The sequence below is a fragment of the Nycticebus coucang genome, chromosome 3 (genome assembly GCF_027406575.1).
Source record: "Nycticebus coucang isolate mNycCou1 chromosome 3, mNycCou1.pri, whole genome shotgun sequence".
Lineage (NCBI taxonomy): Eukaryota > Metazoa > Chordata > Mammalia > Primates > Lorisidae > Nycticebus > Nycticebus coucang.
Window position 1 is genome coordinate 125,334,725 of NC_069782.1, and position 13,698 is coordinate 125,348,422.

The window sequence follows — 13,698 nt, forward strand, 5'->3', positions numbered from 1 at the left end:
GCTGTAGAATAAAACTTCATATCAAAAGGAAGAAACAAAATCGTGTCCTAAGAATGTTTGCCAGAGTGGTCACAGATCAGTGCCGGCTAAAGTAAAGGATGCTGAGTAGTAACTATAATAATAACACACAGCTATCATTTTATGAACGATTCACCTACATTCACTCATTTAATTCTCACATTACCCCTAAGGATAGGGGACAGTTTCCCCATTTTTTTTTCAAAGTAAGAAAGAGAGAGACAATTTTGCCTGCTCAAAACAGGCACCTAACTGGTGTCCGAGCCAAGACCTGAACACTCTGGCTTTGGAGTTTGGGCTAAGTCTAAGTCACGGGCTTCTCAGTATGAAACACACAGGCGTGGGTAGAGGCTTCCATTGCTCTGAATTTACTAGGTCATCTTTGGCAAGCACCTTATTGGCTACCAAAGAGCTAAGAGCAAAGCTGGCCAGAGGTAACTGATGTAGTGTGACACTTTGACAGAAATGCCAACCAGGCTCAGTGCCTGTGGCTCAACGGCTAGGGCACCAGCCGCATACACTGAGGCTGGGGGGTTCAAACCTGGCCTGGGCCTGCCAGGTAACAATTGAGAACTACAACCAAAAACTAGCTGGGCATTGCAGCGTGTGCCTGTAGTCCCAGCTACTCAGGAGGCTGAGGCAAGAAAATCGCTTAAGCCCAAGAGTTTGAGGTTGCTGTGAGCTGTGACACCACAGCCCTCTACTGAAGGCAACATAGTGAGACTGTGTCACAGGTGCTGCTTGACTAATGTCCTCTTAATGATTCTTTAAATACAACCAATGTTTCCTTCACCCTCTTTACCAATTACCCACCCACAATCTCAGCACCTCCTCTGCCCAGTTTCATCATGCTTAACTCTGAGAGCGAGGAGAGAGAAAGAGAGAGAGAGAAAGAGAAGGGGAGGAGCGAGAAGAGGGGCAGAGAAAGAAAGACGGAAGAGGGGCGGAGAGCGAGTGTATGTGTGTTTAGAGTGAGATGAAACTGGAACATCTGGAGGAGTTCAGCTGCTGGGTCTTTGGTGCCAAGGAGAGAGCTGAGAGGCAGAGGTGTGGTTGGTGGACTGCTGCAGAGGAGAAAAGTGGGAGGTGACTGAGTGAAGAAAGCAGGGACTAGGATGGTAGCAGCTGAAATGGAAGAGCAAATTTGGAAAAAACAACAACAACAAAAACCTGGCAGGCCTTAGAGAGCACAGAGGCTTCTGAGGCACGTGGCCCGGAGGCGGGCATGCGCAGAGGAGTGAGGGCAGTGCGGGGCTGGAGGTGGGATGCGGGTGAGGGTAGGGGGCTGGGGGGCTGGGCTTAGAGTCCAGTGGCAGCTGGCGTGAGTCGGAGGCAGTAGGAATTCTGGGGTGTTCAGAAGGGAAGTCAGCTCAAGGTGGACACCAGGGAGTCGCCAGTATAGACACGAGTAGTGAAGTCAGAAAGATGGATGAGATGAAAAATAATTCTCTCTCCTGAACATTTAGCGTGTGCCTGCATTGCATTAAGAGTTTCCCGTTTGCAATGTCCGAATTCTCCTGCCACAGGGCAGGGCCTATTGTCTCTATTTACAGATAAGAAAATCTGGGAAAGCTTCCCACTTGGAAAGGTGAAGTACCAAGCTGGAAACTGCGAATGCTGGGATTCCAGTTCACACCTGTCTGCTCAAAACCCAAGCTCGCAACCCCCGTGATACCCTTGCACACTAAGAAACCTTTCAGGTGTGTCCGTACCAAATTATTTCAGAAGAGCTGAAGGATGAAGGCTGAACCCTGAGGACATCCTCAGTCAGAGGAGAGGACACAGAGAAGCCTCAAGATTCCCAGCAGGATGAAAACCGAGGCCAAAGGGCCTGGGGGGACAATCCCCTCAACACACACGCCAACAGACAAGGGTGAGGACACCGGCCTTCAGTTCTCGTTAGGAAATTTGGAAATACAATGATTATTTCTTCATATTTTATCTGAGTTATTTATCTTATTTGGAATAGATTTAAAACCAATCCATATCTTACATATGCTTTACCTGAAACTGCTCCCGGAGGAGAGGTCGGCTTTGAGGAGTTGTGTGGCTTGATGGATCTATTCACAGCGGGAGCTGAAATACACAAATATATATAACAAATATACTCCATGAGGGAAATTCACACTCAGGGAAAAATGATGATCTGACTGGAGAATCTACAAAGAATGGGAGACACCCTTATTCATTGGGTGAATGAAAAGGCTTCTCAGGAGAAACATCTTTAGAATGAATTTTTTTTTTAAGAGACAGCGTCTCACTTTGTCGCCCTCAGTAGAGTGCTGTGGCGTCACGGCTCACAGCAACGTCCAGATCTTGGGCTTAGGGAATTCTTTTGCCTCAGACTAACAAGTAGCTGGAACCACAGGCACCCGTCAGGATGTCTGGCTATTTTTTGTTGCAGTTTGGCCACGGCCAGGTTCGAACCCGCCATCCTCAGTATATGGGGCGGGCGCCCTACTCACTGAGCCACAGGCACCGTCCTAGAATGAAAATGTTAATGATTTAAAAAAAAAAACAAACTCAAAAAAATTTTTGATAGGGATTTGTTAAAGTGAATACTGTCTTGTAATTTCGTTCACTAAACTGCAGGTCTAGGAGATAAAAGAGTGTTTTTATTTGTTTGTTTTGGTTTTGTATCAGGAGTAAATTGAAACTGATAGTGGAAGGTTCAAATTTATAGCACCACCTCTCCCAGCACCTGAAACACACACAATTTCTCTTAGATGTCATGGGCTTGGGGCAAGGGGCAAGGAGGGAATGTACATTTGTTGTTTCATGGTAGTGGTGGCCTGGGAATTTAGGTGAGTCTTGAAGCATGGTGACATTTAGGGAGCAGAGGAGAGGGTTGCTACAACATGGCAGAGCAAAAACTGAGTCCTGCTACTTTGGAGTTTGGTATTATGAGTAATGTCACCTGAATGGATTTTATTCTTGAGTCTAGAGGAACTGGGCACTGTTTCTGTGCCTGATCAGAGGGCATATGGCACTGATTTTTTTTTTTAAGATAAATTTTTTGTGATATCATTTGTTATCCCATGAAAAGTTTACCAAAAAAAAATGTTTTTCATAGGCCTGAGATACCACTAAACATAATGAATCAGGATTCAGAGTGTATTTTACTCTTCCATTTTTTCACTCCTCTGCAGAAATTGTTCCTGGTACGATATTTATAAGACCAACACTGCAGCTTATGGCTTTGTATTAGGTTTTATGAGAGATCCATTCCAAATGAGGGTAGCTGAAGATAAAATCCCAGATGCTTTCATAATTTGAGACTGGGGAGAGATATGAAACACAGGTCACTCGCTGATGCTCTGCCCTGCCAGCCAAGGAAGCACATGTCGTAGCCGTGGAGGAGAGAGGCCTGTGCACTGTCACTTTTGAACCCATCGTGCTTAATACTGAATAGTCCTATATGTCCCAATCAACTGCTAGAAGTTTTCAAGTGCTTAATACTACAAATTTTTGGCTAGGCCTGGTGGCTCATGCCTGTAATCCTAGCACTTTGAGAAAGCTGGGGCAGGAGGACCATTTGAGCCCAGGAGCTTATGGTTGCAGTGAGCTATGATGATGCCACTGTTCTCTAGCCTGGGTGACAGAGCAAGACCCTATCTCAAAACAAAACGAAAGAAGAAAGCCTAAAACTTCTTACCTTTTTCAGGTGGGAGTGAACTGCTATCTGTGGGATGAATATAGTTTTCATCATCATCTTCCACAGGAACTACATAATCAGCCTAAGAGAGATGTAGAAATGAATGAGAAGGCTGTACCTTCACAGTTGAATGGGAGGAGTGATGTTTTTTAAAAGGCTTTTCTGGGGGCGGCACCTGTGGCTCAGTCGGTAAGGCGCCGGCCCCATATGCCGAGGGTGACCGGTTCAAACCCGGCCCCGGCCAAACTGCAACCAAAAATAGCCAGGCGTTGTGGCGGGCGCCTGTAGTCCCTGCTACTCGGGAGGCTGAGGCAAGAGAATCGCGTAAGCCCAGGAGTTGGAGGTTGCTGTGAGCTGTGTGAAGCCACGGCACTCTACCGAGGGCCATAAAGTGAGACTCTGTCTCCACAAAAAAAAAAAAAGGCTTTTCTGAGTTACAATTCACATACTATTAAATTCTGTGTAAAGTGTACAATTTGGTGTTTTTAAATATATTCATGGAGTTGTGCAACCATTGCCCAATCTAATCTTAGAATATCTTTATCACTCTAAAAAGCAACCTTGTATTCATTAGTCATTCCCACCTATCCTCTCCCCTTAGTAAACCGTGACTCTGTCTCTACATATTTTCCCATTCCAATATTGCATATAAATAGAATCATACAATCTGCAGTCTTTTGTGATTTCCTTCACTCAGAGTTATGTTTTTCAAAGTTCTTCCATGTTGTAGTATGTATCATACTCCATTCTTTTTTATGGCCAAATAACATCCCATTGTATGAATATACCACATTTTGATTATCCATTCATAAACTAATGGACATTGGCTTTTTTCCACTTTGGGGGCTATTACAAATAAGGCTGCTGTGACCATTCATGTACAAGTTTTTATGTAGACATACATTTCTCTTAGGAATATACCAAGGAGTGAAATTTGGGGGTCATACGGCAGCTCTATATTGAACAGGTTGAAGAACTGCCAAACTATTTTCTAGAGTGGCTGTATCTTTCTTCATTCCCATGAGCAATGAATGAGGGTTCTAATTTCTACACATATTTGCCAATATTTGCTGCTGTCTGCCATTTTATTATAGCCGTCTTCCTGGTGTGATGTAGTACCTCATCATAGATTTGGTTTGCTTTTTCCTTGATGACTAATGGTGTTGAGCATCTTTGCAAGTGCTTATTGGACAATTATATATATTATTTGGAGAAACATCTATTCAAATGACTGCCCATTTTTAATTGTTTATCTTTTATTGTTATAAGAGTTATTCATATGTTCTAGATATAAGTCCCTTATCAGATGTAATACTTGCAAAAAATTTCTCCCATTCTATAGTTTATCTTATTTTCTTTGTAGTATCATTGACAGCATTAATGCTGTAAATATTTTTAAGAATATAAAAGTACAAGTTTATTTTACACTTTAAAAAAGTGTAAAAAAGATGAGGGAAAGAGAGAAAGAGAGACAGAAGAGCAAGAGAACAGCATAACATCCCAAAGAAAGAAAGGAAGAATACTCATGCGATGTTTTAAATTTTTAAGTCTTCTCTATCTATTTTTTCTTTTATAACCTGTGCTTTTGGTGGCATATCTAAGAAACTAAGGCCTAAGCCAAGGCAATAAAGATTTATACTATCTTTTCTTCTAATAGTCTTATAGTTTTAGCTCTTATTCCTTCTGTAAACATATGTGTTTATCTTTTGGTAGTTTTATGATCCATTTTTACTGAACTTTTGTGTATGGTGTGAGATAGGAGTCCAATTTTTTTTTTTGTATGTGGCTATGCAGTTCTCCTACCACCATTTGTTATTTTAAAAACGATTCTTTCTCTATTAAATTGTCTGTGTGTCTTTATCAATAATCAATTGATTATAAATGTAGGGAGAGAGTGATTTTATATTAATAAGACACAAATGAGGTAATCAGATCTCAAACGTGGTTTTTACAACCTTTCCTGGAAGGTATCCAAGCAGGGTATTGGGAGAAACAAAAAACATTTATTTCCCCATGCTCTTTTAAGTACTTCACATATGTTATCTCACTAATCTTTCTAACAACCCAATAAGGTAGGTACTACCATCAGATCCATTTCAATATGTAGAAACTGAGACACAGAGAAATTTAACTATCTAGCTCAAGGCCTAATAGTTAAAACCTGATAGATCCAGGATTTGAACACAGCCTGTTCAAGAATTCAGCACTGATACTCTTATCTACTACATTCTAGTAACTTCCATCTTTTCCCCCCTCTTCCTGTTTTATCTGCCCTTTCTTCATTTAACTGCTTCTTCTCTTTCTTCAACTCCAAACCTGGCAAGGGGCAGCAGGTGATTCTGCTCACACAACATCTCAATTCTGCAGTCATACTTAGAGGTGACCTGGCTGAAAAAGGTGAGGCTTTGGGATCAAACAGACCCAGGAAGAAAGTCTTGCCTCGTTCTTTACTAGTTGTATTACCAGGTTGGGGGAGTAAATTGCTGAATCATCAGAAGCCTTCCTGGTCTCTGTGCATGTGAGAGAACACCTATTACCCGGTGACACAAGGAGCCTGGTCCTCATCTCTGTCGTGCTCCATGGTGTCAGACTGTGAACACCTGAAGTCAGGGCCTCCTCCTTATCTGTATTTGTAATCTCAGTGATTGGCCAGTCAAGCCTCATGAAATTGAAGTGGAACTGACTAACCCAATAGCCAAGGCTGAGATGAGTCTGACTACAAGACCCTTTTGTTCCCACAGGCCACCTCTCTGGATTAACTACTAGTCCTGAGTGACACATCAGAGGCAGCTTCTCTTCTAGGGACCACTTACTGTAAACATAAGTGGAGCACTCAGTAGAAGTGCCCACCCTCTTAAAGCCTGATAGTGCACAAACTCCTCAAGCAGCTTATATCTGAACACAGACCATTGGTGTTGGCACTTAGCAAATACCCGAATTGATAAAGGAAATCTGGAAGCACCTTGCCCCAGTCAAGGCTTCCCTAGCTCCACTTCACCATTTCAGAATCTGTTCTTTCTTCTAAATTCTCAATTTTGCACTTGTTTTGTTCTGTAGTACTTGACAATAGAAGATATTTTATCTGCAGTGCCTAGAATCTGGCCTGTTTAAAGTAATGATATTTCTGGAATGAAAATATTTTTATTCCAAAAGAGCAATGACGGAAAAGAAGACTTGAAGGACAGGAAAAGCAAGATGGTAGACTAGAAGCAGCTACCCAATGTGGCTTTCACGAAGAGGGCTGGAAACATACCCCCCTTCGGATTGATCCTCTGAGCAGGAGCACTGGAAATCCAGTGAGTGGGGGCAGGAGTGAAGTAAAGAAGACAGATGGGGATGGGCCGCTCAGTAGGGCCGGTAGTACTTAGGGAAGGTGCCCACATGAGGGAAAGGGACAGAGGAGAAAATCCAGCTCCATGCTTCCCCTGAGGATACTGCACCCAGAGCAGCCGAAAGGGTCCTCCATAGCAGCAAGTCTCCGGACTGATACCAAGACCTGACCAGAGGCTGTGCTGCTATGATGCCCTGGAGAGAAGAGACAGCTGGCTTGTGGGATCTGGACACTGTGAATGGCACCATTGTAACATTGTGTAATTTCGGCTGCAACTAACCCGGAATGTTACTTTTGCCTAGGGGTCAGATCTGTGACTGCAGCCTTCCACTGGATCCTGCCAAGTGAGGAGGAAGTGGGGAATCCTGGTGTTGACACGTGTCCGTATGCAGGTGATATGCACTCCTCTGCCACCGTCACCGCTGAGGACTCTGAGCAGAGCAGGAGACCAAGGGTCTGGCACCTGCTTCTGTGGCCTGGGTGATTCTTCTCAATTGCACTTCCCACAGGACCTTAACAGATCATGTGCCCATAGCTCTCTGTGTCTACTACCCACTGCTGAGGCAGCTGAACTGCTGCTGCCCGCAAGGCCCCAAGTGAGTGAAAGCCAGTGAAGCTACAGCCTTTGCGTCTGGGCAGTCTGCACAGCACAGATCCTCACTGCTCTGATCAGATGTCCTGAGTGCTGCGCCTTGTACCACACTGCCCCACCTGTGCACCCCACCCCCTGGCCACTCTGGCCAGCACATATGAGTGTGGTGCTTCATCCCGAGTAGGCACTCTGTCCCATGGGTCCACTTTGTCTGGTGGGCCCACTCCACCCCCCATGCATGAGCTGTGACCCACCAGTCTGCTCCATGCTGGGGGCCACTCAGCCACATGACCCATGGGCCTGCAGGGATACTATGCCTTAAGCACCTGCTATGCCTGTGCTGCATCCTGAGAGACCAGCCTATGTGCCTGCATCTTATTTTTTATTTGTAGAAAATCCTAAAGACTCCTAGAATTGCTAAATAAATTTGGCAAAATCTGAGACACACAACATCAGTGTACACAAATCAGTAGCATTTCTATACACTAATAATAATCGAGTTGAGAGCCAAATCGAGAACTCAATTACCATTTGCAATAGCTACAAAGGAAATAAAATATCTAGGAATATGCTTAATCAAGAAAGTAAAATATTTTGACAAGGAGAATTACAAAACCCCAATGAAAGAATAGCAGATGTTGAGACAAGATGGCGGACTGAAGCCAGCTTTCAACAAAGGCTCCCGTCCAGAAGGAGAGTTAAGGGACAGGAATTTAGTAAGTATCCTGGTGGACTTGAGCCTCACCAAGAGAGAAGGCTGAAGAACGCACATCAACACCGCTGAGGCAAGTTGTGATCACAAGGACGCAAACAAAAGGTACAAAATCCACCACCAAGCGGACGGGAGTCCCCCTCCCCCATGAGACCGGCTCTGTAGCCCCACAATTGAACAAGTGGGCAGAAATTAAAGCCCCTCCCACTACACTCCACGGGAGAGACCTTCTAAAAACTGGACCTACCTCCCCTACTGGGGTGCCATGGCGTTCTCCTGCCGGACATAGGGCTGAATAAAACTTTGGGAATCCTTTGCCGGCAACCCTGAATCCCCGGCGCTCCCCTCCCGCCCACTGAGGTCTGGAGGCCTGTCCCCCAGGACTTCGGATCCTTGGGTGATTTCTCAAGGGGAGTGGACAGTCCCCGAGTTGCGTCTGGTCAGCATTGACTCTGAGGCGCGCCGAGTGAGGAGAGGGCACCGGGCTGAGGGGGAGTCACGCCTCGCGGCACTTCCCTGCGGTGCAGTGCACCAACCCTCCCCGGGCATACGGGGCCCAAGACTGAATCAGACTCTGGCCTCCCCGCTGAGAGCTGAGAACCCCTACTCTCACTCGGGGTCTGAGGGCCTATCCCCCAGGAGTTCGGCTCCTTGGGTGATTTCTCGAGGGGAGTGCACAGTGCCTGAGCTGCGTCAGGTCAGCGCTGACTCTGGGATACGTGAGCGAGGAGAGGGCACTCCGCTGAGGGGAAATCAAGCCTTGGCGGCACTTCCCTGCAGTGCAGTGCAGGAGCCCTCCCCGGGCACAAGACTGAACAAGACTCTGGCCTCCCCGCTGAGAGCTGAGAGCCCCTACTCTCACTCGGGGTCTGAGGGCCTATCCCTCCGGAGTTCGGCTCCTTGGGTGATTTCTCGAGGGGAGTGCACAGTGCCGGAGCTGCGTCAGGTCAGCGCTGACTCTGGGATACGTGAGCGAGGAGAGGGCACTCCGCTGAGGGGAAATCAAGCCTTGGCGGCACTTCCCTGCGGTGCAGTGCAGGAGCCCTCCCCGGACCGTAGTATTGCGTGAAACTGAATGAAACTCTAGCTTCCCCCCGCCCCACTCCCAATCCGGGTCTGGGCGCCCATCCCCCAAGAGTTCTGATTCTTGGGGGATCTCTTAAGGGGTGTGGACCCAGCACAAACTGCGGCCGCTCAGTGCTGACTCTGGGGCGCGGGACAGAGGAGAAAAGGGTCGCCTGAGTGTCCACACCAGAGCAGCAGTTCCCTGGAGGTAGATCAACAGCCGTTTTTTCTTTAACGGCAGAACGCTCACTTCTGGATATTCTGAGGCCACACCCCCTGTCTCCCTGGGCAACCAGAGGAGGCCACCTGTGTCACGACTCACAAACCCAGAAGCCTCCAGGGCGGGGCCGACCCAGAGAGGTGTTCAGACGCAATTCTCCAGCAGCAAGGACGTTTGAACTCAAAACAGCCCGTCTCCTGTAGGCGACGACAGGAACAGAGACAGAACCTCACAAAGTTGTCTGTTCTGTTCTGTTCTGTTAGCAGCATCCATCAGGGACGGGGCTAAGCCTGAGTGAACACCTCCTTCCCATCACCTGCATCAAACACTCAAAGATGTCAGGCCCCATCTCCTCCTGCTAGATAGCGGCAGTCTGCGGGGGCCTGGCAGACTTCCTCGCGATTCAGGCAGGTGCAAACCCCTGGAGTGTCTGTTCACTGCAGGCAACTGGGTTAGCCATCTGCAGAGATACCAGTGACTGGGTCCGACGGAGGGGCAAAGTGGGGAAGGAGACGTCAACCTTCCCAGACTGCTCTGTTTGCGGGGTGGCTCCTCCTGACTCCACGCTGCACTGGAGTGAGCTGTCTCAGAGGAGTCACCAGGCCCCTGTGATCCAGTTCCCAGAGACCTCTTGAACCCTTCCACCTGAGACAAGTGCCGATTGAGACAGTTGATTCGGACCTTTTGAACTGGGCTAATAGACTGAGGACTTTTCAGGTGGTGCCCTGGGTGTGCGATTGTAGGAAGGTTCGATTCTCCTTTTCCAACTGGGGCCAGAGGTGGGCAGGCGGGGTGACTTAATTGCTGATTTTTCCACACAGCTGAGACTTCAAGCCAGAGTAGAAGTTGCAATAGGATAGAACAGAAACCAGCTGAAAACAAGACAGAACCACTTTGCTCCACCACACCAGACAGGGCCCCAGTTTCTCAGGCCACAACACTGTACGGGCCCTCGATAAAACCCCAGGGGAAAAACCAAAGGGAGTAAACCATGGGGCGGAATCAGCGGAAAAACTCTGGTAACATGAATAACCAGAATAGATCAACCCCCCCAAGAAAAGATACGGCAGATGTGATTGAAGATCCCATTCATAAACAACTGGCTGAGATGTCAGAAGTCGAATTCAGAATTTGGTTTGCAGACAAGATTAATAAAATGGAATTAGGAATTCGTGGAGAAATTCAAAAACTGTCTCAAGAATTTAACGAATTTAAAGACAAAACCACCAAAGACTTAGACACACTGAAACAAGAACTTACAGCCCTCAAAGATATGAAAAATACAGTAGAATCCCTCAGTAACAGAATGGAGCAAGCAGAAGAAAGGATTTCTGACATTGAAGATAAAGTCTTCGAACGCTCCCAATCTCTCAAAGAGGAAGAGAAATGGAGAGCAAAAACGGATCACTCACTCAGAGAGCTCTCAGATAATTCGAAAAAACATAACATAAGGGTTATAGGAATTTCGGAGGCTGATGACGTGGCAGCCAAGGGCACAGAGGCCCTTCTACATGAAATTATGAAAGAAAATTTTCCAGACATGCCTAGAGAATCTGAAATTCAGATAGCAGACAGCTTCAGAACCCCAGCACGATTCAACCCCAAAAAGCCATCTCCCAGACATATCATAATTAGCTTCACTAAAGTTAACATGAAAGAGAAGATTCTCAAAGCAGCCCGGCGAAAGAAAACTATAACGTACAAAGGTAAGAATATTAGAATAACTGCAGATCTCTCTGCTGAAACTTTTCAAGCAAGAAGAGGCTGGTCATCAACTTTTAATCTCCTAAAGCAAAAAAACTTTCAACCCAGGATCTTGTATCCAGCTAAACTGAGTTTCATCTATGATGGAGAAATTAAATACTTCAATGACATTCATATGTTGAAAAAATTTGCCATAAGTAAACCAGCTCTTCAGGATGTTCTCAGACCTATCCTCCACAATGACCAACCCAATCCTATACCACAAAAGTAAACTCACTCAGAAACTTCGGATCAAACTCCAACTTCCACACTGGCGAAAGGATTAAAAATGTCCACTGGACCTTTGAAAAACTCGATACCCAAAATTCCACCAGACTTATCCTTACTCTCCATCAATGTGAATGGCTTAAACTGTCCTCTAAAGAGGCATAGGTTAGCTGACTGGATACAAAAACTTAAGCCAGATATTTGTTGCATACAAGAGTCACATCTCAACTTAAAAGACAAATACAGACTCAGGGTGAAAGGATGGTCATCCATATTTCAGGCAAATGGTAATCAGAAAAAAGCAGGTGTTGCAATTTTATTTGCAGATACAGTAGGCTTTAAACCATCAAAAGTAAGGAAGGACAAGAATGGTCACTTCATATTTGTTAAGGGTAATACTCAATATGACGAGATCTCAATTATTAATATCTATGCACCCAACCAGAATGCACCTCAATTTATAAGAGAAACTCTAACAGACATGAGTAACTTGATTTCCTCCAGCTCCATAATCGTTGGAGATTTCAACACTCCCTTGGCAGTGTTGGATCGATCCTCCAGAAAGAAGCTGAGCAAAGAAATCTTAGATTTAAACCTAACCATCCAATATTTAGATTTAGCAGACATCTACAGAACATTTCATCCCAACAAAACTGAATACACATACTTCTCATCAGCCCACGGAACTTACTCCAAAATTGATCACATTTTAGGTCACAAGTCTAACCTCAGTAAATTTAAAGGAATAGAAATTATTCCGTGCATCTTCTCGGACCATCATGGAATAAAACTTGAATTGAGTAACAACAGGAATCTGCATACCCATACAAAAACATGGAAGTTAAATAACCTTATGCTGAATGATAGCGGGGTCAGAGATGAGATTAAGAAAGAAATCACCAATTTTTTGGAACAAAATGACAATGAAGACACAAGCTATCAGAACCTCTGGGACACTGCAAAGGCAGTTCTAAGAGGGAAATTTATAGCACTGCAAGCCTTCCTCAAGAGAACGGAAAGAGAGGAAGTTAACAACTTAATGGGACATCTCACGCAACTGGAAAAGGAAGAACATTCCAACCCCAAACCCAGTAGAAGAAAAGAAATAACCAAAATTAGAGCAGAATTAAATGAAATTGAAAACAAAAGAATAATACAACAGATCAATAAATCAAAAAGCTGGTTTTTTGAAAAGGTCAATAAAATAGATAAACCTCTGGCCAACCTAATCAGGAAAAAAAGAGTAAAATCTCTAATATCATCAATCAGAAACAACAAAGACAAAATAACCACAGACTCATCAGAAATCCAAAAAATCCTTAATGAATATTACAAGAAACTTTATTCTCAGAAATATGAAAATCTGAAGGAAATAGACCGATACTTGGAAGCACGCCACCTTCCAAGACTTAACCAGAATCAAGTGGAAATGTTGAACAGACCCATATCAAGTTCAGAAATAGCATCAACTATACAAAACCTCCCTAAAAAGAAAAGCCCGGGACCAGATGGTTTCACGTCAGAATTCTACCAAACCTTTAAAGAGGAATTAGTACCTATATTACTCAACCTGTTCCAAAATGTAGAAAAAGAAGGAAGACTACCCAACACGTTCTATGAAGCAAATATCACCCTGATCCCCAAACCAGGAAAAGACCCAACAAGAAAAGAAAATTATAGACCAATATCACTAATGAATATAGATGCAAAAATATTCAACAAGATCCTAACAAACAGAATCCAGCAACACATCAAACAAATTATACATCATGACCAAGTTGGTTTTATCCCAGGGTCTCAAGGCTGGTTCAATATACGTAAATCTATAAATGTAATTCAGCACATAAACAAATTAAAAAACAAAGACCATATGATTCTCTCAATTGATGCAGAAAAAGCTTTTGATAATATCCAGCATCCCTTCATGATCAGAACACTCAAGAAAATTGGTCTAGAAGGGACTTTTCTTAAACTGATAGAGGCTATCTACAGCAAACCCACAGCCAATATCATATTGAATGGAGTTAAATTGGAACCATTTCCACTCAGATCAGGAACCAGACAAGGCTGCCCATTGTCTCCATTGCTTTTCAACATTGTAATGGAAGTTTTAGCCACCGCAATTAGGGAAGAA

The 13,698-nt window shown here is 44.7% G+C and overlaps 1 protein-coding gene across 1 annotated transcript in view; it reads right to left on the bottom strand.

The window, feature by feature from the left end:
- Positions 1-13,698, bottom strand: part of BLNK (B cell linker) — an 83,536-nt gene that overhangs the window by 21,360 nt on the left and 48,478 nt on the right. The window contains exons 7-8 of the mRNA XM_053585245.1: positions 3,674-3,755; positions 2,023-2,094 (exon numbers count right to left, since the gene is read on the bottom strand). Of these exons, the coding sequence (XP_053441220.1) occupies positions 2,023-2,094; positions 3,674-3,755 (154 nt within the window). The remainder of the gene's footprint in view (positions 1-2,022; positions 2,095-3,673; positions 3,756-13,698) is intronic.